The sequence below is a fragment of the Aspergillus sydowii genome (genome assembly GCF_001890705.1).
Source record: "Aspergillus sydowii CBS 593.65 unplaced genomic scaffold ASPSYscaffold_6, whole genome shotgun sequence".
NCBI lineage: Eukaryota > Fungi > Ascomycota > Eurotiomycetes > Eurotiales > Aspergillaceae > Aspergillus > Aspergillus sydowii.
The window spans coordinates 371,409-395,426 of NW_024467864.1; the positions used below are offsets into that span (position 1 = coordinate 371,409).

At 52.0% G+C, this 24,018-nt stretch overlaps 12 protein-coding genes across 12 annotated transcripts; 7 read left to right on the forward strand and 5 right to left on the reverse strand.

Moving 5' to 3' along the window:
• Positions 1–49: 49 nt before the first annotated feature.
• ASPSYDRAFT_32011 (sugar porter family MFS transporter) lies at positions 50–2,045 on the reverse strand (the record flags this gene model as incomplete). Its single annotated transcript, XM_040844934.1, has 6 exons — positions 50–270; positions 329–398; positions 472–1,136; positions 1,197–1,810; positions 1,858–1,933; positions 1,985–2,045. 6 exons carry the CDS (start codon positions 2,043–2,045, stop codon positions 50–52), a joined length of 1,707 nt encoding a protein of 568 aa, XP_040701728.1.
• A 268-nt stretch (positions 2,046–2,313) lies between these two features.
• Positions 2,314–3,365, forward strand: ASPSYDRAFT_45900 (uncharacterized protein). The gene has a single exon (XM_040847125.1). It carries the CDS (start codon positions 2,503–2,505, stop codon positions 3,193–3,195), a length of 693 nt encoding a protein of 230 aa, XP_040701729.1. The 5' UTR covers positions 2,314–2,502; the 3' UTR covers positions 3,196–3,365.
• Positions 3,366–4,242: 877 nt separating this feature from the next.
• On the forward strand, positions 4,243–6,961 carry ASPSYDRAFT_153746 (lipase/esterase family protein; the record flags this gene model as incomplete). Its single annotated transcript, XM_040842315.1, is given in 5 exon segments — positions 4,243–4,311; positions 4,359–4,856; positions 4,923–4,938; positions 4,955–5,099; positions 5,143–6,961. The coding sequence occupies 5 exon segments, from the start codon at positions 4,243–4,245 to the stop codon at positions 6,959–6,961; spliced, it is 2,547 nt and encodes an 848-aa protein (XP_040701730.1).
• A 326-nt stretch (positions 6,962–7,287) lies between these two features.
• Positions 7,288–8,863, reverse strand: ASPSYDRAFT_58504 (alpha-hydroxy acid oxidase; the record flags this gene model as incomplete). The annotated part of the gene is made up of 8 exons (XM_040849548.1): positions 7,288–7,363; positions 7,412–7,488; positions 7,577–7,830; positions 7,908–7,982; positions 8,053–8,205; positions 8,277–8,620; positions 8,680–8,713; positions 8,770–8,863. 8 exons carry the CDS (start codon positions 8,861–8,863, stop codon positions 7,288–7,290), a joined length of 1,107 nt encoding a protein of 368 aa, XP_040701731.1.
• A 613-nt stretch (positions 8,864–9,476) lies between these two features.
• ASPSYDRAFT_152828 (uncharacterized protein) lies at positions 9,477–10,573 on the forward strand (the record flags this gene model as incomplete). The annotated part of the gene is made up of 4 exons (XM_040842237.1): positions 9,477–9,768; positions 9,839–10,232; positions 10,285–10,453; positions 10,499–10,573. 4 exons carry the CDS (start codon positions 9,477–9,479, stop codon positions 10,571–10,573), a joined length of 930 nt encoding a protein of 309 aa, XP_040701732.1.
• Positions 10,574–10,820: 247 nt separating this feature from the next.
• Positions 10,821–12,452, reverse strand: ASPSYDRAFT_152639 (uncharacterized protein; the record flags this gene model as incomplete). Its single annotated transcript, XM_040842212.1, has 3 exons — positions 10,821–12,013; positions 12,069–12,319; positions 12,364–12,452. 3 exons carry the CDS (start codon positions 12,450–12,452, stop codon positions 10,821–10,823), a joined length of 1,533 nt encoding a protein of 510 aa, XP_040701733.1.
• Positions 12,453–12,870: 418 nt separating this feature from the next.
• On the forward strand, positions 12,871–13,758 carry ASPSYDRAFT_1178399 (dihydrodipicolinate synthase family protein; the record flags this gene model as incomplete). Its single annotated transcript, XM_040840327.1, has 1 exon — positions 12,871–13,758. The coding sequence occupies one exon, from the start codon at positions 12,871–12,873 to the stop codon at positions 13,756–13,758; it is 888 nt and encodes a 295-aa protein (XP_040701734.1).
• Positions 13,759–14,037: 279 nt separating this feature from the next.
• ASPSYDRAFT_153024 (Zn(II)2Cys6 transcription factor) lies at positions 14,038–16,373 on the forward strand (the record flags this gene model as incomplete). The annotated part of the gene is made up of 3 exons (XM_040842247.1): positions 14,038–14,296; positions 14,346–15,214; positions 15,264–16,373. 3 exons carry the CDS (start codon positions 14,038–14,040, stop codon positions 16,371–16,373), a joined length of 2,238 nt encoding a protein of 745 aa, XP_040701735.1.
• Positions 16,374–17,347: 974 nt separating this feature from the next.
• ASPSYDRAFT_90125 (uncharacterized protein) lies at positions 17,348–17,770 on the forward strand (the record flags this gene model as incomplete). The annotated part of the gene is made up of 3 exons (XM_040852281.1): positions 17,348–17,421; positions 17,519–17,627; positions 17,690–17,770. 3 exons carry the CDS (start codon positions 17,348–17,350, stop codon positions 17,768–17,770), a joined length of 264 nt encoding a protein of 87 aa, XP_040701736.1.
• Positions 17,771–17,902: 132 nt separating this feature from the next.
• On the reverse strand, positions 17,903–19,959 carry ASPSYDRAFT_1178405 (carboxylesterase/lipase family protein; the record flags this gene model as incomplete). Its single annotated transcript, XM_040840328.1, has 1 exon — positions 17,903–19,959. The coding sequence occupies one exon, from the start codon at positions 19,957–19,959 to the stop codon at positions 18,310–18,312; it is 1,650 nt and encodes a 549-aa protein (XP_040701737.1). The 3' UTR covers positions 17,903–18,309.
• A 473-nt stretch (positions 19,960–20,432) lies between these two features.
• Positions 20,433–21,890, forward strand: ASPSYDRAFT_1178408 (uncharacterized protein; the record flags this gene model as incomplete). Its single annotated transcript, XM_040840329.1, has 2 exons — positions 20,433–21,096; positions 21,133–21,890. The coding sequence occupies 2 exons, from the start codon at positions 20,433–20,435 to the stop codon at positions 21,888–21,890; spliced, it is 1,422 nt and encodes a 473-aa protein (XP_040701738.1).
• A 4-nt stretch (positions 21,891–21,894) lies between these two features.
• Positions 21,895–23,890, reverse strand: ASPSYDRAFT_45905 (Zn(II)2Cys6 transcription factor domain-containing protein). Its single transcript, XM_040847126.1, has 4 exons — positions 23,798–23,890; positions 23,178–23,747; positions 22,997–23,131; positions 21,895–22,946 (listed from the first exon to the last, which is right to left on the reverse strand). Exons 1-4 carry the CDS (start codon positions 23,855–23,857, stop codon positions 22,278–22,280), a joined length of 1,434 nt encoding a protein of 477 aa, XP_040701739.1. The 5' UTR covers positions 23,858–23,890; the 3' UTR covers positions 21,895–22,277.
• Positions 23,891–24,018: the final 128 nt, after the last annotated feature.

The following is a 24,018-nucleotide window of genomic DNA, read 5'->3' on the forward strand; positions in this document are numbered from 1 at the left end:
AACATGAGCCATATACACCTGAACACTAATTAGTAGCTGGTTTAACAATTTAACCCCTCTCAACCTCTTCAACATGCGCGCTATGATCATCCGGTTTTTCCATATCCTTTCCCGCACTCGCAAGGCTCAGCTGGTTCCGGATCGCTTGCATTCGGAGCATATCCTGTTCGCCCTGGTTGCCGCCGAATATGTTGTCCATCTGCTCCATGCGGACGCCCTTTGTCTCGGGGACAAAGAAGAGGACCCAGAGGAAGAGGAAGACGCAGAATGCTTTTCAGATTAGTGTGCTGGACTATATTGTAAGGGCTTGGTAGGGGCAACGGCATACCGAGGAAGAAGTAGAATGTGCCGAATCTGATCGTCCCGAGCATTCTTGGTGTGATTAGAGCGACGATGAACTGTATTATACATGGTTAGATATACCAGAGAGCAAAGACACCGGGGTAAGATGGTAAGACGGTAAGTACTCACGTTGCTAAGCCAGTTAACACCAATAGCAATTCCCACAGCCTGAGCACGAACACCAGGCGGAAAGATCTCAGACGGGATAATCCAGTTAATGCACCCAATGCTAAACGCAAAGCAGGCAATATACATCCAGATAAACACAGCAGCCGCCCAGCCTGCATCAGTATGCGAAGCCCAGGAGTCCTTGTATACAGCATATATTGTAGCCACAATAAGCTGGGCAATCNCCATCCCCACAGCCCCGGTAAGCAGGAGTGTCTTTCTTCCGTAGTAGTCGAGAAGCAGAATAGCTGGCAGTGTGCAAACAAAGTTGATAATCCCTACCACACCGGTAGCCAGCAGATTCACCGAACTACCCTGTAGACCTATATTTTCGAAGATCTGCGGCGCGTAGTATATTATCGCGTTGATTCCGGTGAACTGCTGTATTAATTGAAGCAGGCATGCGATGATTAACCGGTGGTTTAGGTGGCGCAGAACGAAAAGCGATTTGTAGCGTTCATAGCTGAGACGGACAGGCGATGTGATGCCGGGATACATGGCGGCCGTTGTTTCTCGGTCGAACATGGCCGTAGCTTTGATCTCAAGGATTTCACCTTGAACGCGAGAGTCGCCTTGAGGAACGCGGCGGATTCGAGAAAGAGTCGATAAAGCTTCGTCTTCGCGATCTGAACCGGAGAGTAAGATTGTCAGTACAGACGTTGCGGCGCTTTCTAGCATGGACTCACCCTTCATCATCAACCAACGCGGACTATATGGCAGGAAGAAAGTACCACCTCCAAGTATTAAAGAAAACAGACACTGCAGGGCAAGCGGAAGACGCCATGCAACAGGGGACTGCCCATCTCCTGTGCCGCCAATATACTGCGTGCCATAGTTCAGCCAGAACGAGATCATGATACCACACGTAATTCCACCCTGCTGCAAAGCAGTAAGTCCACCGCGTAAATTCGGCGGCGCAATCTCACTAATATACAACGGCACCACCATTGAGAGCTGTCCGATGGAAAGGCCAGCGATGAACCGGCCGACGAAGATCATGGGAATATTTACCGAAGCCGCCTGGATGATTGAGCCGACTAGGAAAATGCCGTTCGCTAGGAGTATTGACCACCGTCTTGAAAGAGCGTCGGCAATGGGACCATTCACCAAAGCGCCGAACATGGCTCCTAACGTGAGGACGGAGACCATCCAGCCCTGGAGCGTTGCGTCGCCGGCGAGATCGGGGAACTGCTTTTTCTTGAGGGGTATCAGTCTCAGATACGGCGCAGTTGATGGATAATACTTTATACTTACGAAGTTGTTCATCACCAAGACACCACTGATAACGCCTTGGTCGTAACTAGCAGCTGGTTAGTCCTGGTAACCCGATAGACGCGGGCAGCATACCCAAACAAGACGCCTCCAATACTGGCAAAGCATGCCAGGAAGAGTAGGTACGGCTCATCAAAGAGCCCCTTAAACCCTAATAAACAGTTAGCATAGCCTAACCCAGAAACCACTCCAGGGAACTCACCAGGCTTTCCATAGGTAATCTCAATGTTACCAGCAGGAGCTAAATCACCGACGGCACCCATCTTGCATGCAGATATGTACAGGGTATATGTGACTTTGGGGGTCCCGGGATATGCATAACGCTAAGTATCGATTTGGGGCAGACTGTTCGATAGTTATAGTCTGCAAGCGGCTGTCTACATACCCGGTAAGCCGCGTAGCCGACGTCCGGGGTACGGAATCTGGGGATCAGACACAACGTGAGACCATTATCGGCGTTGAGACAGCCGAAGAGGCCCACGCGAGCAATAAGCCATCCAGAACGGCTCCTCAAAGCAGACTAGACATGGAGTGGGTATGGGGTTGGGTTCGGCCGGCGGTGGTCCGCTATAGAAGCATCGGACGACGGTCGACCGACGTCGCCATCGTCATTGCCATCGCCATCCACTCACGGCCCAACAACCCGTTTCATCGTTTCGAATGGTCTAACCTTCTGTCCCGTTTCACACTACTTTTCTCTTTCCCGGTCTGGTGTCAAATATGGAACAAGTCTACCAGAACCTAGTGGCCCGAGCCCTCCAAATCTGCCAATACAACCAGAGCACAACGCCGCCATCAAAGCGGGTGATTATCGCACTCAGCGGACCGCCCGGGTCAGGGAAGTCTACTATCGCGGCTACAGTCGTTGCCCGGCTGAACGCATTAGCCACCCGGCCGTTTGCGATTGTGCTCCCCATGGACGGCTTCCACTACCCCAAAAAGCACCTGGATAGCCTCCCGAATCCCGAAGAGGCGTATGCGCGCCGCGGGGCGCACTGGACCTTCGATGCAGCGGGGGTTCTGCATCTAGTCAAGGCACTGCATCTGAGCAAGACGAATCAGCAGGAGGTGATTGAGGCGCCGCATTTTGACCACGGCGTTGGAGATCCGGTTGAAGGGGCGATTGCAGTTTCCCCAGAGGTCTCCCTGGTGATTCTTGAGGGGAATTACCTGGCGTATAACACGGCGCCGTGGTCTGAGATCGTGAATTTTGTGGATGACACTTGGTTTGTCGAGGTAGATGTTGAGCTTATGAAGGAGCGGATTGCGAAGCGGCATTTGAAGAGCGGGATTGAGACGACGTGGGACGATGCGATGCGGAGAGCGGAGACGAATGATATACCAAATGGCATTGAGGTGCAGACGAATCTAATTAAGCCGGCTGTTGTAGTTCGGAGCGTGGATGAGCCGTGAGTATGTACATCATCATCAGCAGCAGCAGCATAATACTAGTGGCATAATGCGTAAATAACTAATATTTTTGTGTCGTTATGCAGAGATTGAGACCAATCACAGTGGCCGATCTCGAGATCGCTGCACGATGACGCTTTCCTGTGGTTTATGCTCAACAGCTTGGAATTGACAACATAGAGGATGTATAATAATTAACTAATCTAAAAGTTCGTTCTTGTTGACCATGTGATTCTCTATTTCCGAGTATACAGCATTCAGGAGTAGGTTATCACCAAAGTGCATAACTAACTTGTAGCATATATATAATGCATACTGCTGATCACTGTAGAATTCCAACCTGAGACGACCGAGTTGCCGTTGGCGACCTCGGTCTAATCGTTGCTCTCCGCTAATTTAACCATTTCCTCACTTGACAATTGATAGTGTTTCATAATCATCATACTGTGTTGAGTACAAGCCCACAGGTCCAGTGTTACTGCATGCGTAAAGGCTTGGTCCCCAGGCACGCATTGACAGTGGGAGGCTTGGCAATTCAGGGTCTCAGGCATCGCTCACAATGCATGCCAGCTCGAGGAGGCTGATCTGGCCAGGCTCGCCGCTCAGCCACGAAATGGAGTCCGATAAGCAAGACAATGCATCATTGTCGAATTCCCGATTGGCCAGCGATCAACAAGGTGCGTAACCGCCGTCCATCCTCGGCGATGCAGCTGTGCTCACTGGAGCTCGTACCAACAGATGACATCACATGCCGCTTCCCCTTCATTTTGTCTCCTCCACCCGGACTCCTCCCACCACTCGCTCTCGTTCTTTTGGCTCCGTTCGCGTCCCCAAATGACATAAATGGCGACCGCGTTCTCCCCTACCCACTACGGTTCCTAACTTCCTCCCAATGACGAAGTTGGCTCCTGCTTCTCCACAGCCAGCTTCCGCCCATGATCGTCTCTGTCATTCCCCTGGATATTCAACCTCAACCTCCCTCACCTCCCTCTTTAACCATCCCAATTGCTTGCTTGTGCCCAACAATGATCTGCCAATAGCAGACTCATAATGGCACTTAGCAGTTTTTCAATCGGGGTGGCCCTGACCCCGACCGTCGTTTCCACCCTCTTTTCTCACGTAAGTCGCCGCTCGCCGCATGCTTCCGGGCTCTACTGACAGACCAGTACCTGCATCGGAAAAACCGCCAGGGCAAGCCCACCGTCCATCTGTCCTACGATGAAGGCATCTCCATCATCCGCGAATTCATCACCTTCAGTTCCAAGCGCCCGATCGAGTACATCCAGGAGTTCACTGCCCAGCGCGTCCCCGCTCCGCACTGGGTGAAAATCGAACGAGTCGCAATTGCCGACGAATTTCTGGACCCGGCGGCTGCCGCGATCACCAAACAGTTGGGTCCTGATGGTATTGCACGTGTTGGGGGTGAGAAGTGGTGGCAATGGCGCGGCCCGGCCGGGGATAAGAATGGAGATCTGAAGGCGGAGTGGATTGAGATGCACAGCGACTACAATGAGAGAAAACACGAGGGTAAAAACCATTCCAGCAATAAGCGGATTATGCTGTACATCCATGGCGGTGCGTATTACTTTGGGAGTGTCCAGACGCATCGGTATCAGCTCCAGCGCCATGCGAGGAAGCTGAAGGGCAGAGTTTTTGCACGGTATGTTCTACTTCCTGAAACTGCGGCCATTGCTAATGGGTTATAGTGAGTGATGGCATTATACTACCAGGGCAAGGCAATTGTTCGTATGCTAACATATAGAAGCCGATTACCGTCTGGCCCCGCAATTTCCGTTTCCCTGCTCCCTGCACGATTCACTAGCGGCGTATCTATACCTTTTACGTGACCACCGCCCTGAGGATATTATCTTTGCCGGAGACTCTGCTGGAGGTGGAATGATTCTCTCGTGAGTCTATAGCGTCGTTGCGAGTTCTCTGCTAACGGCCAAGGATGCTTGTCATCTGTCGCGATCAGGGGCTGCCGTTACCGGCTGGTGCAATTCTCATATCTCCTTGGGTTGACCTCACCCATTCCTTCCCCAGTATAGTGAAGGAAAATCCTGGCGACTATATCCCTGATCATGGCTTCTTACACAGACCCTCCTTAGCATGGCCCCCGCCGAACGAGGATGAGATCCGGGAGATCAAGGAGGCCGTGAAGAGGAATCCAACAATACCGAATGAAAGGGTAAACGTGTCTGAATCGGGACAAGAGAATACTGCCGTTATAAGCTCGTCCCAGGCGCCCAAGGGCCATGGCCGCCCGCCGCCGTCCTGCGTGATAAATGGCGACACAATCGAAGTAAAGGACCAAATTCACATGTACGCAACTAACGATCTTCTTTTCCACCCGCTCGTTTCTCCAATCTTCCAGCCATCTCTTGGGGGATTGCCACCCCTGCAAGTAATCAGCGGTGGCGGTGAAATGCTACGTGATGAACAGTTCTACGTCGCTCATAAAGCTGCCAACCCTGTTGCCTATCCACCCAACGACACTTTCCTCGACGAGTTTGACCCTCAGCGCGAGATCGTTTCTCGATATCCTGGCACCTATGTCCAGCTTCAGGTGTGGGATGACCTTTGCCACGTGGCCCCGATTCTAAGCTTTACGCCTCCTGTCAAGTTCATGTTCCGATCGATTGCGCAGTTCGGAGCCTGGGCACTAGCGCGTGCACAGCGATCAACCGTCGAAATCGTCAACGACGATGAGGTCTCTCACGTATCATCTAGTGAATCGGAGGCCACTCAGCCGACGGTCAGCCGCAGTGGGCACAAAGACCCTCACGATCTACCAACTCCCACAGTTGGAAAGGCGGGTGACCCGCTCCCACCGTTCAAAGACCGCATGATTCGACAGGGCGTAAACAAGCGAGGTCACGTATACCACCTTGAGCCTCCGAGTAAATGCCCCGTGCTTCAAATCCCCCCGGAATCTGTCGGCACGATTAACCCGAATCTCTTAATGAAATGGATGTTGGCCAAGGAAGAATGGGACCATAAATTTGCAAAAGACAAGGTCCGCGTACACCATGAACGACTTGAAGGATTAGCACACGGATTCCAGGAGTTCGAAGGCGAGACTCCGCCGCCCAGCGCATTGGCCGCCAGGAGGCTCGCGCCAGGTGCCCTCCCGCCAAAGGGTCTCCGCGTCAGCTATCCCATGGCAATGTGGAGCAAGTTCGCAAGCAAGCACGATAGGAGAACGATCCAAAGGGAGCATGATTTGGAAACCCGATCGCAGCGTTCGCGGCGAACTAGCGTTGAAGCCGGGCGAGCGGGAGCATCGATGGAGGAGGACCAAGAACTCAAAGACAAGACCCAGCCGAACGGTACAAGCGAGAAAGCGTCCAGCTCAACACCACAATTGCCAGCAATTCCTCCCGAGAAACCGTTTACCCCGCTTATTGTCCTTCCAAACTACGACGGAAAGTCTTCCAATGACGAGTATGAGAATGCAAGCACGCGAGCCCTCTTCCATGTCCCGGGCACGATCCCGCCAACAACCGCCGACTCGAAAAGCATGCACCACCGATCAGCGTCCCACGGCGGCTCAGCTACAATCCGCAGCGGGCTCACTTCGAACCCAGCAGACGACGCAAGCACCCTTGACGACGACCGGTCTCTTGCTGTCACGGGTATGGGCGTTGAAGCGGCGAGTACACGGGCCGTTCTTCACGCAGACGGTGTTATTAGACCGACCAACGAAAGCTACTCGGTTTTTTCATCGCGTGATAGTCTTCCTCTGACTAATGGAGCTAACCACGACTGATCTGAAAAATCCCCTGGTTACCGGGAAGACGTGTAGTGCCAGGCTGTCTTTCTTTATCTCTTTTTTTGTACATCATTTGTTTGATACATATGACGCTTGACTTGCCGATCTGCGTCTCTTTTGTTGCATTATACACAACCGTTGGATATCTGTTTCAGATTTCTTACTATCCGTTACCTTATACCCATGCGCATATATGCCCCTGTCTATATCGATCATTGTATATATCGAATCGATTCTTTCCGTTTATTACACGTTCCATGGACTAAACGTTTATAAATTGCAACTATTAATCCGTCAAGGGTATAAGCCGAACAGTACATCCGTTACAACTTCGACAAGATACCGTCAGGCCGGAGAACAGACAAGTAGCTACTGTCGATTTCCTTTATCGAGCGGCATCTAGTCGACGTTAGCAGACAGGAGAGCCATACCAAGGGAATAACCAACCCCGCCAAAGCCATAGTAATACGAAGCTCCTGGAGCAAGATCTTGAGACCCAACTCGACACCTTCCCGGCCATTATACTAGTTTAACCCACGTCAACAATACCACCACAATACCAAGAAACCAGAATCATAACATAAACAAGTTGATACGTAGTAACTAACTCACCGCAAGCCCCCAAATAGCCACCCTCCCCACAAAACAATGACTCGCCCCCATCGCAAGCGCCTTGAATATATCTGACCCGCGCCGAATCCCGCCGTCAATGGCAAGAGGGATACGACCCCTGGCGACTGGTGCGCATTCTCGCAGGACGTCGATTGTGGCCGGCATTCCGTCGAGCTGGCGCCCGCCGTGGTTGGAGATGAGGATCCCGTCGACGTTGTGCTTTATTGCGCGTTCGACGTCGTCGGGGCGGTTTACTGTTTTTAACTATGAGAAATGCACTTCATGATGAAAGGGGAATGGAACGGAGCGATATGTGATATTGCATGCATACCCCCCTTAAGCCAGATCTGGAGATTCGTGTGTTGTCGGAGCCATGGGATTGTGGTTTCCCAGTTGAGGCTTGCATCTGTTAATGCCCAGGTCAAGTCAATATCATATTCATAATAAGCGACAGCCCTAACTGGTATAAAGAGTACCGTATTCCACCCCCTCAGAGGTATCAGAGCTATGGCTGAGGATATTCGGCCAGGACATATCGTCCGGTAGCGCGAAGCTGTTCCTATACTCATTCAACCGTTTCCCGAGGACTGCGTTGTCGACCGAGAGGAAGAGGGCTTTGTATCCTTGTGCTAAAGAAGATATTGTGGGTTAGTTCATTGAATACATTCATAGGATCGGATGGTATGGATGATATGCACACCCTCAGCCCTCTTCAACAATTGAACAGTAATAGCCCGATCTTTGAGAACACACATCTGAATCGCATACGGGTTTCCCTTCCCCCTCCCCTCTTGTGCTACGTCTTCCAGCGAGCACGTAGAATACGACGACAGAGCCATTGCCACGCCCTGGTTCGCCGCCGCTTGGGACGTCGCGACCTCGCCGTCTGGATGGGCGAGCTTGTGCATGGCCGATGGGCTGATTCCGAGCGGAGAGGAGACCCCGCAGCCGAATATTTCAGCGCTCGTGTCTATGTCTGCTACATCGACGAGGGCGCGCGGGCGGATTTTGTACCGGTTGAAGGCGGTTTCGTTTTCGTGGATACTATATTTGTATGGTTTTGTTAGACTGGCGTGGGATTGATAGTTGGGAGGTATGCGTACGTCAAGAGGTCCATGGATCCTTCGTTATAATACTCTGGGGATTTGTTAGCTCGGTTACAGCTAAGAACCCGTGCGGAGGTAATGGCTCACCCCGGTACATCAAGGGGAGCTTTGCGCTCCCCAATCGTTTGAGGTCGTCGATGGTGTGGACATTTGGGTCGAGACTTGGAGGGCGGTTTGCCATGGTGTGTCAGGACTACTAAGATATTGGGAGGGAGACTACATGGGCCTTCGTATATATGTCTAGCGGACATGAGGTCAGACCGTGGAGGAGAATGTATGTACTATCTCCTAACGGAAGTCTACGCCGAATGAGTCTGTTACTCTGTTTTGTTAGTCCTTCCGAGGTTGTCGGTTGTATTTCCTTCCGATGGAATGGCTTTTTGACTTGGTGGTTACTTTCCTGAAAGGATACAATGTGGAAGGACTTACATCAAGTATTAAAGTATCTGATGGTAGTCAGTCCCGTATATGCTGATCATCTGCCAGTGCCAGTGCCACTATCATGATATCGCCATCAACCCCTCACAGGTTGACGGATTAGGCAGGCAACCCCGAACTCTGTAAAGCTTCTATCAAAAAGGAAAGCAACAAGATAAGATGCCTTCTCCACAGGTTACCAAGGGCGCCTTCTACTGACACTTGTGCGCCTTCTGGGAACATGTCGGCGCCGTCTATGACACTATGCGTACTCAAACCATATATACCGTTCTCGTTAACCACCACAGCACTAAATTATTTGAAATATAAGCACAGATACAAACTAAATTGCTATACCCATATATCAGAGCCTCACAATGTCCACGACCACCCTAACAGCCACCCAACCACGCGTGGTCACCACCCAAGATACCAACACCAGCACCAACAGCAACATCAACGACACTATCCCCAAGGCAGAGAATGACCCTGCCTTCCAAGCCCTCGCGCGAGGCGACCGCAACGGCCGAGTCAAACTCCGCGGGATCCCAACATTCACCGACCCCATGGCCAAGCGCCAATGGATCCGCGAGCACATGGCCGGTGCATTCCGTTTCTTCGGGAAACAGGGCTACGGCGAGGGTGTCTCGGGTCATATTTCCGTTCGAGGTACGTCTACCCTTGTATACTAACTACCTGGCGCGAGAAAGACCGCAGTGGTAACAACTAACAAGTATAGACCCCATCCTACCAGACCACTTCTGGATGAACCCATTCGCAATGCACTTCTCGCTAATCCGCGCGTCGGACCTGGTCCTCGTCGACAGCGCCGGATACGTCGTGGAGGGCGGGAACCAGGATATGATTAACGAGGCGGGCTTCATGATTCATTCCGAGGTGCACCGTGCTCGGCCTGAGGTTATGGCTGTGGCGCACACGCACGGCGTCTATGGGAAGACGTGGAGCTCGTTCGGGAGGAATATTGAGATGCTCACGCAGGATGCGTGTAATTTCTATGGTAAAGTAAGTGTTTATGAAGAGCATGGCGGGATTGCACTTGCGCAGGATGAGGGGAGGGCGATTGCGAGGGCGCTTGGGAGGGAGAACATTGCGGCGATTTTGATGAATCATGGGTATGTCTCCCTCCATTCCATTGTATAGTTAGTGGTGAAGGCTAATTGGTAGATTGATTACTGTTGGTTCGACGGTTGACGAGGCTGCGTTCTTGTTCTACAGTTTGGATAAGGTGTGTCACTCGCAGTTGATGGCTGAAGCTGCTGCTGCGAATGGAGTTCCGAAGAGGATTATCTCTGATGAAGTGGCTCAGTTTACTGCGGACTCGGTGCAGACTCCGGTGAGTACTTGAAACTGATATTGGGTCTTATTGCTAATGGAGCAGAACAATTTCTATCTTGAGTTCCAGCCTGAGTTCAACTTGATTGTTAAGGAGTCGAATGGGGAAGTGCTGCAGTAATAGCTTGCTGGTTATTATAAAATGTGACAGTATTTACAGAATATTCCTTAGCTATGGATGTGCGATGTATTCCATGTCAGAATATGTTATATTGGATTTATCCATCAAGGTAGGGTTATGAGATGTATACTGCAGAACGAACCCTGATACTCGTAACATGCTTCATAATTATAAAAATAAGTTAGGAGTACTGCATTATAACAAGCTCATTTTTCTGTATTTGTCCTATCTTTGATGAATATAAGAATTACAAATCATTCCCCATATTAACATGAACAGCCTTGATCTGCGTATAAGCCTCGAGCCCAGCCTGTCCCAGCTCCCTCCCAATTCCACTAGCCTTGAACCCACCAAACGGAATGCGATGGTCACTATCCTGCGAGCTATTCAACCAGACCGTGCCAGCCTCGATCTCTGCGGCCACCCGGTGCCCCCGACGCAGGTTCGTCGTAAACACCGCCGCACCAAGGCCATACAGGGTATTGTTCGCCTGGGCAATTGCCTCTTCCTCGGTACTAAACCGGACAATCACGACAACAGGCCCAAAGATCTCCTCTTTATAGATCCTCATACTATCCGAAACATTCGTGAACACCGTTGGGGTCACAAAGAAGCCCTTGCCAGAGGAGGTAGCCGGGCCATGGAAAGCCTCCCCGCCAGCTTCAAGAGTCGCGCCTTCGGATTTCCCTATCGAGATATACTCAAGCACACGATTATACTGTGCCTTCGTAACCTGCGGGCCCTGGAACGTCGAGGGCGTCCACTGATCCCCAATCCCAGATACGGTCGTCTCACGCACCCGCTCCTTAAACGCCGCCAGGAACTCATCGTATATAGAATCCTGCACAAACACCCGCGAGGTAGCCGTACAGATCTGGCCCTGGTTCGCCATAATCCCGATATGCGCCCATTTCACAGCCTGATCGAGGTCCGCGTCGTCAAATACAAGCAGGGGCGATTTCCCGCCTGTTTCCAGTGTAATATTCTTCAGCATCGCCGCGGCGGATTTCATAATCTGGGCGCCTGTGCGCGTTGAGCCCGTGAATGCTACTTTCGACACAAGCAGGTGCTCGATCAGCGCTGTCCCTGCTTCGTTTCCGTAGCCGTTGATGATATTCACCACCCCCGGCGGGAATCCAGCTTGTTTGATCAGGGTTGCTAGGACGAGGATACCGAGTGGTGTTTGTTCGGCGGCCTTTATAACGACTGTGTTTCCGCATGCGAGTGCAGGTCCCAGTTTCCATGCGGCCATTGCGAGCGGGAAGTTCCAGGGGATGACCTGGGCGACGACCCCGATGGGCTGGCGTAGTGTGTAGGCGAATTTCTCTGGCGAGGTTTCGATGGTCTGTCCGAAGTTCTTGTCTGCCCAGCCGCCGTAGTATCGGAATGTGCCGATTGTGTCGGGGAGGTCGTCTTCCATGGCCAGTTCGTATGTTTTGCCTGGTTGTCATGTATAAGAGAGAGCCTGATCTGGGGGTTAGGAATAGGTACGTACCATTATCCCATGCGTCGATGGTCGCGAGAAGCTCCTTCTTCTCTTCGATGAGCTCGGATAGACGCACGAGCAGTCTGCCGCGATCTGTGGCGGGGAGTTTCTTCCAGGATGGCGCTCTGAATGCTGCCTGTGCGGCTTTAACGGCCTTGTCGACGTCGTTGGCGCCGGCAGCTTGAACCGTGGCGATTTCGGCTTCAGTACTTTGAATAGTTAGTGGGGGCACTGAATACTGAATAGAATGGCAGTCCGTCCTTAAGCTGGGTCAATTGAGGTTATGGCTAGCCCGCTGGTAGACTTGACGAATTCATTGTTGATGAACAGGCCAGTTGGTTGCTTGTAGCTGTGGCCATTGGGCGTAGTGAGGCTGACGAATAGGTCTGACATTTTGCAGATTCAAGTAGACTGGAGTATAGTGGTAGCTGGAATGGACCATGGGCGATTGTAGGGCTACGACTGCCGGCTTATGACTGTCTGCCATTCATCGCTACCTTCTTTTTCTGTCTTTGGATTCTATACTAGGCAAGTAATGCATGGAGAAATTGTGTCATATATCTTATCAATCTAATGCAAATCCGGAGAGACATTCCTGTTAGAGGGGTTGCCTTCCCGATTGGGAGACAATGCAGCTATACAGACCAGACGGCCAGCAGTCAACCATTCTACCAGAATTGCCCAAGATGGAAGGTAAGTGAACTATTTTCTAATATCGAGCGTATACATAAAGAGGAGCTCTTCATGCGAATAGACTACCAAACAACCACTCAATCAAACAACCTCAGTAAATAACCACAAAAATCCAACCATGGCCATCACAAAGTTAACCGGCATCCTCGTCGCCCTAATCACCCCATTCACCGACGACGGACTTGCCATCGATAAAGGCCGCCTAAAGTCCCACATCGACCGTCTTTTCGCCGCAGGTGTGCACGGTCTTGTCCCAGGGGGCAGCACCGGCGAATTCACCACGCTCTCCCTCGCCGAGCGCAAAGAACTACTCGAGTCCGTCATCAAATACACCGCCGGTCGAGGCCCCGTCGTAGCAGGCGTCGGGAGCACCAAGACTTCTGATGCCGTTGAACTTGCTGTGCACGCAGCCCAGACCGGCGCCAGTGCTCTGATGGTTGTACCACCGTACTACGACCCGCTGAACTACGAGCAGCTTCACGAATTTATGGATACAATCCATAAAGCAGCAAATCTCCCCATCGTCTACTATAATATCCCCGCGGCTAGCGGTCTCACTCTGACACCCCAGCAAATTGCGGACTTGTCTGCCGTTGGTGTGAGATGGCTAAAGGATACGTCCGGCAACGCGCCAGACTTCACAGAGTTGATGTTCAGTGCGCAGCGCCAGCAGATCTCCCCGATGAATGGGTGGGACGGGTTGACATTCTACGGAATCGCCGCGGGGAATGAAGCTGTGATTTGGGGTGCGGCGAATGTCATTCCCGAGCTGGCTGTTGAGCTTTGGGAGACACTGACGACGCAGAATGACCTGCGTAGGGGAAGAGAGCTGTGGAGCAAGATCTGGCCGGTTTGCAAGTTTTTGGAAGAGTATAATTATGCTGCTGCAGTGAAGACGGGCGTGGAACTTACGGGGCAGCCTACGGGGCCTCTGCGCAAGCCGTTTGCGCTGCTGGGGGAGAAGGAGAGGGTGGCGTTAAGGCTATTCTGGTTAATGCGGGGGTGAGGACTGTTTAATCTGGGTAGTGATATTATTTGCTGCAGTAGATTGGTAGCTGATGGAATGCATTTCTTTGATAAGACCCCTCCTCTTCTGTATCGGGAAGGCGACTCCGGTGGTTATTTAGGGCTATCTCCCATGCAGCAGCAACACGCCTGGCAGTCTTATCTTCTTGGCTGTATTCGAGTCTTTCCCCGCATTTGCTATCACCGGTTATATCGCACTTAAACAATGCCCATCCTGTAAGCAAATACCTAGCACCGTGAAGCCTTGCATCTGAGCATCATGGCCACCACGGAAAAAGTCAAAAAACCTACCGGCCCTCTCAGATCGCACGCCCTAGGCGCATGTCAAACATGCCGCAGACGCCACGTCAAATGCGACCAGACCCATCCAGCCTGCAAGGCATGTAAATCCGCTAAAGTGCAGTGCGACGGATACACCTCTGAACTGCGGTGGATGAGCTCTCCATCGAAGTGGCCGTGTCGCGATAGTCTCGGGACGAGAACGGCCGGCCCAAATGTCAGACAGCATCTGTATACTGGTGAGTGGCTGCTCGTATCGGCATTGCTACGGTTCCTTACTTCGTGTAGAAAAAGCGAGAGCAAAGATGAGTTCGGCACTGGTCCACGGACTAGCTGATAGTACGATCAATGATTCCTTGGAAGAGCTTGATGCGTGCTCGAGGGATATCCAGAGCCAGTACCAGGGGGAAATGGCGGTTGGGCCGTTTGGGGTGCTGAATCTGAGCTCGAAGCCGGACTCGCCTGTGTCTGTTCCTGCGTCTACTGCGCCTCCGCCATATATGCAGGTGATGGACTGTGATGCTCACATGCAAATGGAGGAGCAGCCGGTGCTTACAGACCTGCTCAGCAACCCGGTGGAAGTCTCACCTGGGCTTGACTTCCTCGATGACCAGGGGTATCTTGAATGGGCGGATATATTTGATCTCGACCCGTTACCGCTGGGACTGCCAGTCAGTATGGGAGAACCGGAGTTAGGGCTGGAGTCAATATTCTGTCCGCAGGAACAGCTGCTATCACAGCAGATTGCATCTATTGACCTACTATCCGAGGCCCCGATGTTGTTGCGCCATTTCAAGGACCATCTCATTCCACAGATTATCTGGCTACCCACAACCAAGAAGTCGTTGTGGACAATCATGTTTCTCCCTACGGCGTCGTATACCCTATCTGAGCTGACGTATCTCAGCCAGGGGACGATTGAACAAGCTCGGCTGACGAACCTATATGCCATCCTAGCTTGCTCGGCATATCATCTCTCGGTCAATCCACGATATAAAACAGCCTATTCCGTGGAGCAGTGGCAAACCCTAGCTTCGACGACATATTCCACAGCGCAAAAAGCCCTTCGGCTGACACTGGAGCTGGAATTCCAAGACCCAGGAAAGGCCAAGTATAAAGACCAGCTCATGGCGCTGTTGAGCATGACAACTTTTGCCGTAGGACATAATAACTCCATTCCATTATAATACCTGTTAATATTTGCAGATACTCTGCGAAAAACAAACCGACACGCGCTCCCTCTTCCTCGCAACCGAATCGCTCATCCGCCTGCGCGGGCTCGTCAAGCCCTACATCTCACGCCGTGCCCGCCTCCTCCACCACATGTACACCTGGATACGCATCCTAACAGAAAGCACCTTTCTCTTGCACGACGAAATCACTCAGCCTCCAACCTTCAATTTTCCACTACCAACACCAGTAACATCACTGCAAGTTCCATCCTCTAACAACCGCCTACCCCCATCCATCCAAGTAGACACCTTCCTCCGCATCGAACCCACCAAATCCCGCAACGACAACGACCTCAACATCGACGAGCTGAAAGACGCCAAGGCCGGACTAGACGATATCCACCTCGAGGACTCGCGCACCTTCAAGGGCACCATGCACATGCAGATCAACGGGGTCTCGGAGACCTGGCTCAGTTTGTTATCTCAAACAATGAGGCTCGCGAACGTGCTTGATCGGGTGCATGCAGGACAGCAGCAGCAGCAGGTACAGCCCGAAACACTGGCTGGACTCCAAAGACGCGCGGCACATCTAGAGGATATGATATGCTCATTTACATCAAGGGACCAGCCACAGGCACTGCATAATAACAATAATAACAACAATGAACATAACAGGCTTCAACAACCCATGGTCCGTGCGCTAAACTCCGCACTGGTGCTGTACTTCTACAGACGAGTCCGGTCCGTAAACTCGTGTATCCTGCAGGGATACGTTACACAGATCATAGACGCGATTACGGACTTTGAATCCGCACTGGCTCAGCACGGTCTCGACGACGGCGGCCCTGGGACCGGGTGGCCGGTGTTCATGGCGGGTTGTGAAGCAATTGGTGCTGAGAGACGCGAGTTCTTGCTGAACTGGATGGAGAGGGCTGAAGCGAAGTGTGGGATTCCGGCTTATGCGCGCGCGAGGGACATTATGGTTGAGGTTTGGAGGAGGAGGGTTGGTGGGAGTGGGAGTGGGAGTGGTAACAGTTCAGGGGCACAGCGCCAGACGCGCAGCCAGAGTAAAGCCAGGGGGTCGGTGGCTGGGAGTTGGATGGATATATCGAAGGAGGAGGGGTGGTGGTTGCTTCTTGCTTAGAGCGTGAATCTACATGCCTGTCTGATGTCGAAAATCTCCCAGATGTCCTGCACGTTCATCGGTTCTGCATCTGGGTAAACTGGGAGGTCCTCCGGAAGGATTGAGCCGTTCAGTGGTTTCTCGGACGAAAGGCTGAATGTGCTATCTGACAGCTCGCAATCGTCATCTTTTGGCTCATATTTTCAAACACGCTGGCACCACATGTTGATATAGGGATACTGAATGAGGGCGATGGCGAAGGGGATACAGCTGCAGCGGAAGTTGAATTCTCACAGACATGGAAATGACTTGATCCAACTTTATGTGTAAGCAGTGAATCAAAATAGGTTGTTCGATGTAGCACAAAAGGTGTGGCATGACCATGGTCGGTCCAGTGCAGCTGTTGATGTCGAGGCCGGCTCGAAGTGTAAAAGAAAGGGCCAGCGAGTCAATAGAAACACTAGTATTCAGTATGTTCAGTATATTCATTATATTGGGTAGTGAATTGGCTGGGCGAGACTTGTGTTTGGTGGAAGATGGTGGCACTTGCATTGTGTTGCTCACCTCTTCCTCCTCCAACCTCTTTCCTTATCTCGCTCCTTCTCTACTCTTTTCTCTTTTCTCATCTCTCACTCCACGGCCACTGCGTCTTGACAACCCCATACTTCTCCATTTCCCACACGTCCATCACCTACTGCTCTAGCCGCCGGGATTAAGGATATTTTAAATATCGAAGAGAGGAAACGCCCATTTCATACTGTGTTGCAGAGCCAGCCGGCTCTCACCGCCCCTCCTGAGCTAGGTATTTCCGGCCTTCACCTGTCTACTGCCCATACTAAAGTGTTCACAGTGAGGGAAATGCACTGCCTCAAAGAAGAGCGTCGAGCCCTCGCCACTGCCCCAATCCTCCTACCTATCTGCCCGCATTCACCTTGGAGACAACGCTATATCTCCCAATAACACATAAAGGAGAGCGAAAGCTCCTGTCTGGCATAATGGACTACTCGATGTTTTACGCGAATGACGAGACCGCAACGGGCTTAGTGATCTTAGAAGCCAAATCGATCGGGTCGGTGTCCACTGGACGTGCCCAGTGTTTGGCCTATATGGGTATGAATATGCACAACGCGATTGGGATTCAGAACAGGTGCTGATACAAAAACTAGCAATGATCATTGTATAAGGAAGAAGGAGCTGCATGAAAATGCCGCCATTCACAGAATCGTCTCTGATAGCCGCGGCTTTTGCTTCCTGCGTATCGATAACGATCCCAAGGTGAGCAATAATACAGTACGAACTGGAAGTGCTCATATCCCTGACTACATCCTGTCTAATAGTGGTGTCTGAATGAGACATACACCAATGTGCGTCTCATCATTCGCAATGCAGCCATGTCATTGCCCGAAGACAGCGGCTGATTGTCACCGAACTCCGCCCAGTTGTATGCGTAGTAGCGGGTTTCAGGCGTGGTTGAACGGAAGGTTAACATATCTTCCTCCCTACTTGCGCAGCCCTAACTCGGCCAAGACCACTGCCGCGGGTCCTGGAAGCGATGTGGCTCAGATAGCATCCGCCTACACTGACAAAACCACCATAGCCATGTCCTGGGAGATGGACGTTGTTCCTATGGATGGTGAGCCTCAGAAAATGACCCCCTCCATGCACAGAGACATCGCGGCCAAGTTCACTATCTTCGGAACTAGTAAGTACCAGGGGTAGTGAAGACGACAAGGAAATGGACTTATTCAACTGGAGCGTGCCCCAAGGTTAAGGGATAGAAGAACTATGAGTGTGGTACAAAATGAGTTATTCAACGGGAACACTATCGATTCTGAATTATACTTGTCCATGCGGGAGATAATATTCCAGACTTGAGCAGGGAAACAATGTGAAAGGATGACAAGATGCTTTAACAAGACAGAGGAGTACATCGTGACTTGGTACTGCATACCAAGAGCTAATAAGGAGTCTGCTGAGCAAAGTACTTCTTAATCAAATCCACCTGCTCAGGTTTCGCCAAAGGAACATCACCAAACCCCTCACCAACATGGAAGACAGTCTGCAACTCCCCATCGACCGGCGCCCAGTGCGTCAGGTTGTCAAACGGATAGGTCCCGCCAAGGTTCGGGTTCCCTGTCTTTGCAAAATTCACCCAGTAGCTGGACATGATTTCTGCAACGTGGTAGTCATACCAGGTCCAGGCGTGTTCATTAGAACTGGCATACAGAGTATCCAAGGCGTAGAAGAGCTCCGAGGCATGGTACGCGCCCTGGTCCTGCGAGGGAGGGGCATGGTCCCAGTAGTAAGTGTAGAAAGGACTAGAGGCTGATTTCGCCCAGTCCCGTGCAAAAGCCCACGACGAGACAAGGGATGTATCTCTCGCGGCGGCGTTCCAGGCCCGACTTGCCTCGGACGTGTTTCTGCCGGGGTATAAAGTGAAGTACTCCTGGGAGAGATTGCCGTACTTCAAGGTACAGTAGGTCTTGTATTCCGCAGCGGTGTAGTTTGTCGATGTAGCTGCGCCGCTCTCGTCCTTGTTGTTCCCGGTGATGAAGGGGACGTCGTTGGCTGGGCCGTTGCGGAGGCTGTCGATGTATTTCTCGGGCAGGATGTACCCATCGAGCACGGGCTTGTAGATGAGAGGGTACATGGTCGACAGTGCAGTGACCCACCAGTAGTCTTCAGATGTGGTTCGGTCGCTTGAGCCGACGAGGATCTCGTCTGTCGATAGCTGGCGCAGCTCTGCGATGGAGGAAGCATTGTGCGCCGCGGTGTAGTTCAAACCGTTCTCGATGGCCTTGGGCATCGTCACGTACGAGTCTGCTAGACCAGCAAGGAGGGTATCGTAGGGATAACGCACACCACTCTCCGCAATGGCAGCATGGAAGAGGCCCTTGAAGAGTTTGCTGTTGACGGCATGGTATACCTGCGCAGAACCGAACGACTGGCCGACAATAGTGACGCGGCTGGGATCACCGCCAAAGCGCTCGATGTTCCTCTGTACCCAGTGCAGAAGTTCCAGGAAATCCAGGATACCATAGTTCCCGGAAGAGCTGTGTCCGTTCCTCTCGACAGACTCGGCATTCAGCTCGGGATGGGCAAGGAATCCAAAGACATCGTCGCGGCGGTTGAAGGTAACAGCGACGAGTCCTTTGCGGGCGAGACCACCGCCGTAATACCCCGAGTCGTTGCTGGGCTCGTCGCTGCCCTGGTTGTAGACTACAACGGGGAGTTTGTCGGAGGCAGAGTCGGCACCCGTCCATATATTGGCCGTGAGGCAGTCTTCGCTGTAGTCCTTTGCGTAGCCAGTAGGGCATCCGGGGCCCCAGGTATCAGCGATATAAGTCTCGTTCCAGGGCTCGCGCGGCTGGGGTGGTTTCCAGCGGTTCTCGTACGCGGTGTCTGCAGCAAATGGGATGCTCAAAAACGCAGCGACATTGCTCTCGGAGACGCCCCAGTTTTCCTCAAGGGTCGACTGGTTGAAGTATTTGTAGCCCTTGACGGGACCGTATTCTGTCTGTATGACTTTGTCGTAAAGCTCTGCGTGGGCTGGGGTAAAAGAAGCGGACAAGGCCAGTGCAAGGCCTGTCCAGGAGTAGAAAGCCATTATCTTGTCGTTTGCTATTATTCAACTCTGCAAAGTATGCATGAAAGAAATATCACTGCTGTTCCTGGAACGTTGGCCTTATATAGCCCAGTTCCCGGTGGTGGCACTTCGGAACATGGAAGCCAGTGCTGAGCAGTCCACGTAACTTGTTTTCCTATTTCGAGATACCCCCGAGACCGTTACGCATTATTTTCCGCCTCCCTAGCTATCCAGAGTTTAGTTATTCACGGGTGCCTGCAGATCTCTGCTTCAGAGTCCGTTGTGGCTTGTAGGGTTAACTCCGAGGCCCCACGCAGCTCGGCCATAAGAAGTCCCCACGGCAAACAGTCTCTTAAATGGAGGAATTGTGGAGAGGACTAGAGAAAGCTGGAACTAGGAATACCATTCAACTGAAACAGGCGCCCCTATCGAGAATCTCATCTCATACTGCCATCCCAAGCCATCCCAACCTCAGTGTCAGTACCCAGACAACCATGAAACTCCCAGCAATACCACTCCTCCTAGCAACAACCATCGTCACGGCTACTCAAGACCATCTCCAAAATGCAAACCACATATTCAACGCCATCCACGCCTCCATGCGCCAATTCGGCTCCTCTCTCCACCACAACGGCATGTCCTTCTTCCTCGCCAGCGTTCCCCAGGGTATCCAGCTCTACCACGGGAGCCCAAGTCCAGATCTCCTTAAGGAGGTCGGATGGATGGCATTTGAGCCTGAACATGCGATGGTCTTTGCGCAGCCGGCGCGGGGCCGTCGTAGTCGAGGTATAAAAACAAGCCCAGATCAATCAGAGCAAGTCCCCCTCGCTGCATCCGAACAAACCGCAGAAAATAGATCTGGCTATCTACACAGCTATCGCACTGCGAAGGATCTTCGACTGCTTTATATCGATGGTACGTCTGCGGGAAAATCAAGAGTCGGGACGCTGGACTCGCAAGATCGGATCCTGTTTAATGATACAATTTCCCCCGGCGGGGTCGGGATGGAGGAGGTGCGTGCGCGGACGGTTTGCCATATTGCGAAGAATACCTGGCAGGGCCGGATCGATGGGGTGATTCGGATGGCTGCGGGGTTTGAGATTATCCTCTGTGATCCTGAAGTCAACTTGGTTCCTGTGCGGGTTATGCCTGTTAAGGGTCGGGATGGGGATCAGGACAGGGGTAAAAGGAAAGATGGAAAGGGAAAGCCCCGTCAGAAGCCGGCTGAACTGATGAGAGCCGTGATGTCTCGGTTTAATGGTATCGGTGGTGAGAGGGTCCGGCTTATCTATGACCATTTTGTCACGGCATACACTCACCCCCTCGATCTGTTTCCTTTGGAGGACAATAAGGGACCTCGATTACAGCATCTCTCGACAGAGAGTCTGGAGCCACTACGAGACAACTTGACTGACCTCGTCATGGAGCACGATGTCAACGCCGGCACAGTCAACTGGCAGGCGATAGCAGATCTAGTTGCTGACAAGTACGCTCCATTACTGCGTGGCTTGATTGGGAAGGACAAGCCTCGTCATCACCAGAAGAAGAAGATAAATCCCAGTGTGGCAATCACTACGATCATGGCACCATTCGACGGGCCTGATATCGATGAATCAGTTCTCCTTTGTGCGTCCCAGTTTGTCTCCACGCCGGATGGCGATTCGCCTCTTGCGCACCAAGCAGTATACACAGTAAGCCACAGGATATGCTCTACGCTTTTGGAGTTGCGGGATGAGACGGATAAAGAAGTTGTGCATTCGGCCATCCGGGAGCTGATGGTGTACCTTGACTGGACGGCGTGGAAGGAGTGTCGCGGGTGCAAGGATACTGAGTTCTGCGCTGTTCCGGTCTGGCCGCAGGGTTCCCAGGAGGATCATGATACACCAAAATGCCAGAGGTTTACGAAGGCTTATCAAGCAGGGGGTGACTACTGGGGCCCTGTATGGGATTGAACTGTAGGAGTGTATTAAGTCTAGAACAGCTATAATAACGACAAGAAAATTACTTCGGATATTTACACTCTTTGAACAAGTCAAACATTGCTTCATGCATAATAGCTACATAGCTTGCAGTTGTATAGGAGTGGGCCTCGGAGATAAGCTTATTGCAAAGTGGATCCCCTCGCAAACCCGTCCCATTTCAGGAAATCTGCACCGACTGGAGGTTTTCTTTTCCTTCTGATTGTGGGACCCCGCGCAATTGCAGTTTCAAACTGAAATGGCATGACGTTGGGAGTAGAATCTCCGATGTTCCGCCGTGGCTTGGTTGTCTGGATGGTGGCTGCTTGGCTCACTAAGGTACTCGAACTTTCCCCGTCTGGGTAAACGGCCAACAAACCTTCAAGTACCTTCAGTATGCCGCAGAGCTTCTGTGCAAAGCGAGACCTGGACCGGCGATGCAAAGATACACTTGGAAACAAGCGCCATTGGCCAGTGGAGATTGTAGGTGACGCCATAACTAATATCCTCCAATGGTCGGAACTGCCCGCTGGCGTTAGAACCCCCTAATGTGTAGCGGACTGATGCGCAGATAATATTAATTGACTCTGTAATCCGCTCTGTGATGTTCTGCCGGAAGGATCCCAGGGTAGACTCTATAGCGGCATTGCAGTCGGGGACGGAGCTGGCCCACAGCTCCAAATACTGGATGTAGAATGTGAGGATGCTTGAGTTGATGAGAGCCAAGAAGCACGCAGTCCAGGTATTGAGACCGCATCCTTCTTTACCTGGGTTATCAGTACGCTTCATTTGCTGAAGCTGTCGCTTCCAGTGCCCGGGGAGACTGTCTTCCCATCTGGCGATTTCATTCAAGACATTCTCAGAATCAGCAGCAAACGTAGAGCGCAAGTATCCTCCTCGGCTCCCTACGTCTCTCACAGACTGACAGAATCCTGAAATCGCATTGACCAAACTGATTGCTCGGCAGACGCTGTCTGGTCTTTGGATGTCCTGGAGTAGCGATGGAAAATGCGAGTACCCGTATTCCTTACTTGCCATTGCGTGTATTTGCTGGATTCATCGTTAGCTGTGCACCTCAAAGTCCACCAAGTTGTTCATACTAGTTGATGAAACGCCCACGCAAGGAGACGCCGGGCATATTTCCCGCTTAACGAGGCAGTGCCGCGAGCCTGCACCAAAGCATACACACCAGGGATATGAGCATTCACGCGTGTTCCCTGCTTCCTGTCCATGTCCTACGTATCGTCAGTGGCCGGTACTCAATAGCTCCCGGGGCCGTACCGTAAACATGCTCAGGAACAAAGCCGAAGCAAAGACCTCATCTCTAACAGCCGATTCTGTCGTCTCGATTGCAGCAGCGAGAGCAGCCAGGGCAGCGCTGTAATTCTTCGCCGCGTGGACCCAGAAGGTGCGCGACCGATGCTTCTTGAACAGAGATAGATAGCCGATACTTAGAATCGCGTGTCTTAAACAGGGCTCTGTTTCTTTTTCCTGGTAAAAGTCCGGGAGAAAGGCCAGATGGCCGCCGCAGGGCGACTTGTCGACGGTTAATACATGATGGTGGAAAAAGAAGCCAAGCGACGAGGAATCAGTGCAGGTGGTCGGGATATACTGGGGCAGAGATGGTGGATACGCGGTATGCACCTGCGCCGGGACAGGTAGATCATCAGCATTTGCTATTGATACAAGTGCATCCTGGCCCATCATCTGTAGTGAGCTGTCCGATTCGGGCACTGAGGATACCCGGTTCGATGCGCCATTGTAGGATTTAAATGCAAAAGTGTCCGGGTAGCCGGGACATGTGCGCCCAAATCGCGTACATCGGCTACACACTGGGCGGGTGGCATCGCACTGCGTCGAGTCAATACCACCCCTCATTAATATTCTTCCTGGATACTTACCTTGACCTTGCGCTGGCGACACGTATAGCAGCCGTTGCTGCGTCTGCCTGGGAAAACCATGAAGTCCCGGGGGTGTTTAAATATATGTAAAGCTGTAGATATGATCGGAGCGACAAGCCTTGCACTGAAGAGGTGAAAGTGGCGCTTGCAGGAGGAGGGGCCGAGACTGTATTACTGCATTACTTGCATGCATTGTGCATTATTAATTGTGTCTGATGTAC

Coding starts and splice junctions, on each gene's coding strand:
- ASPSYDRAFT_45900 (XM_040847125.1), top strand. CDS start 2,503: ATGGAACAAGTCTACCAGAACCTAGTGGCCCGAGCCCTCCAAATCTGC.
- ASPSYDRAFT_45905 (XM_040847126.1), bottom strand. CDS start 23,857: ATGGTTTTCCCAGGCAGACGCAGCAACGGCTGCTATACGTGTCGCCAG. Junction 23,132..23,177: donor TGTTCCTGAGCATGTTTACG/GTACGGCCCCGG, acceptor GACGATACGTAG/GACATGGACAGGAAGCAGGG. Junction 22,947..22,996: donor CGTGGGCGTTTCATCAACTA/GTATGAACAACT, acceptor CGATGAATCCAG/CAAATACACGCAATGGCAAG.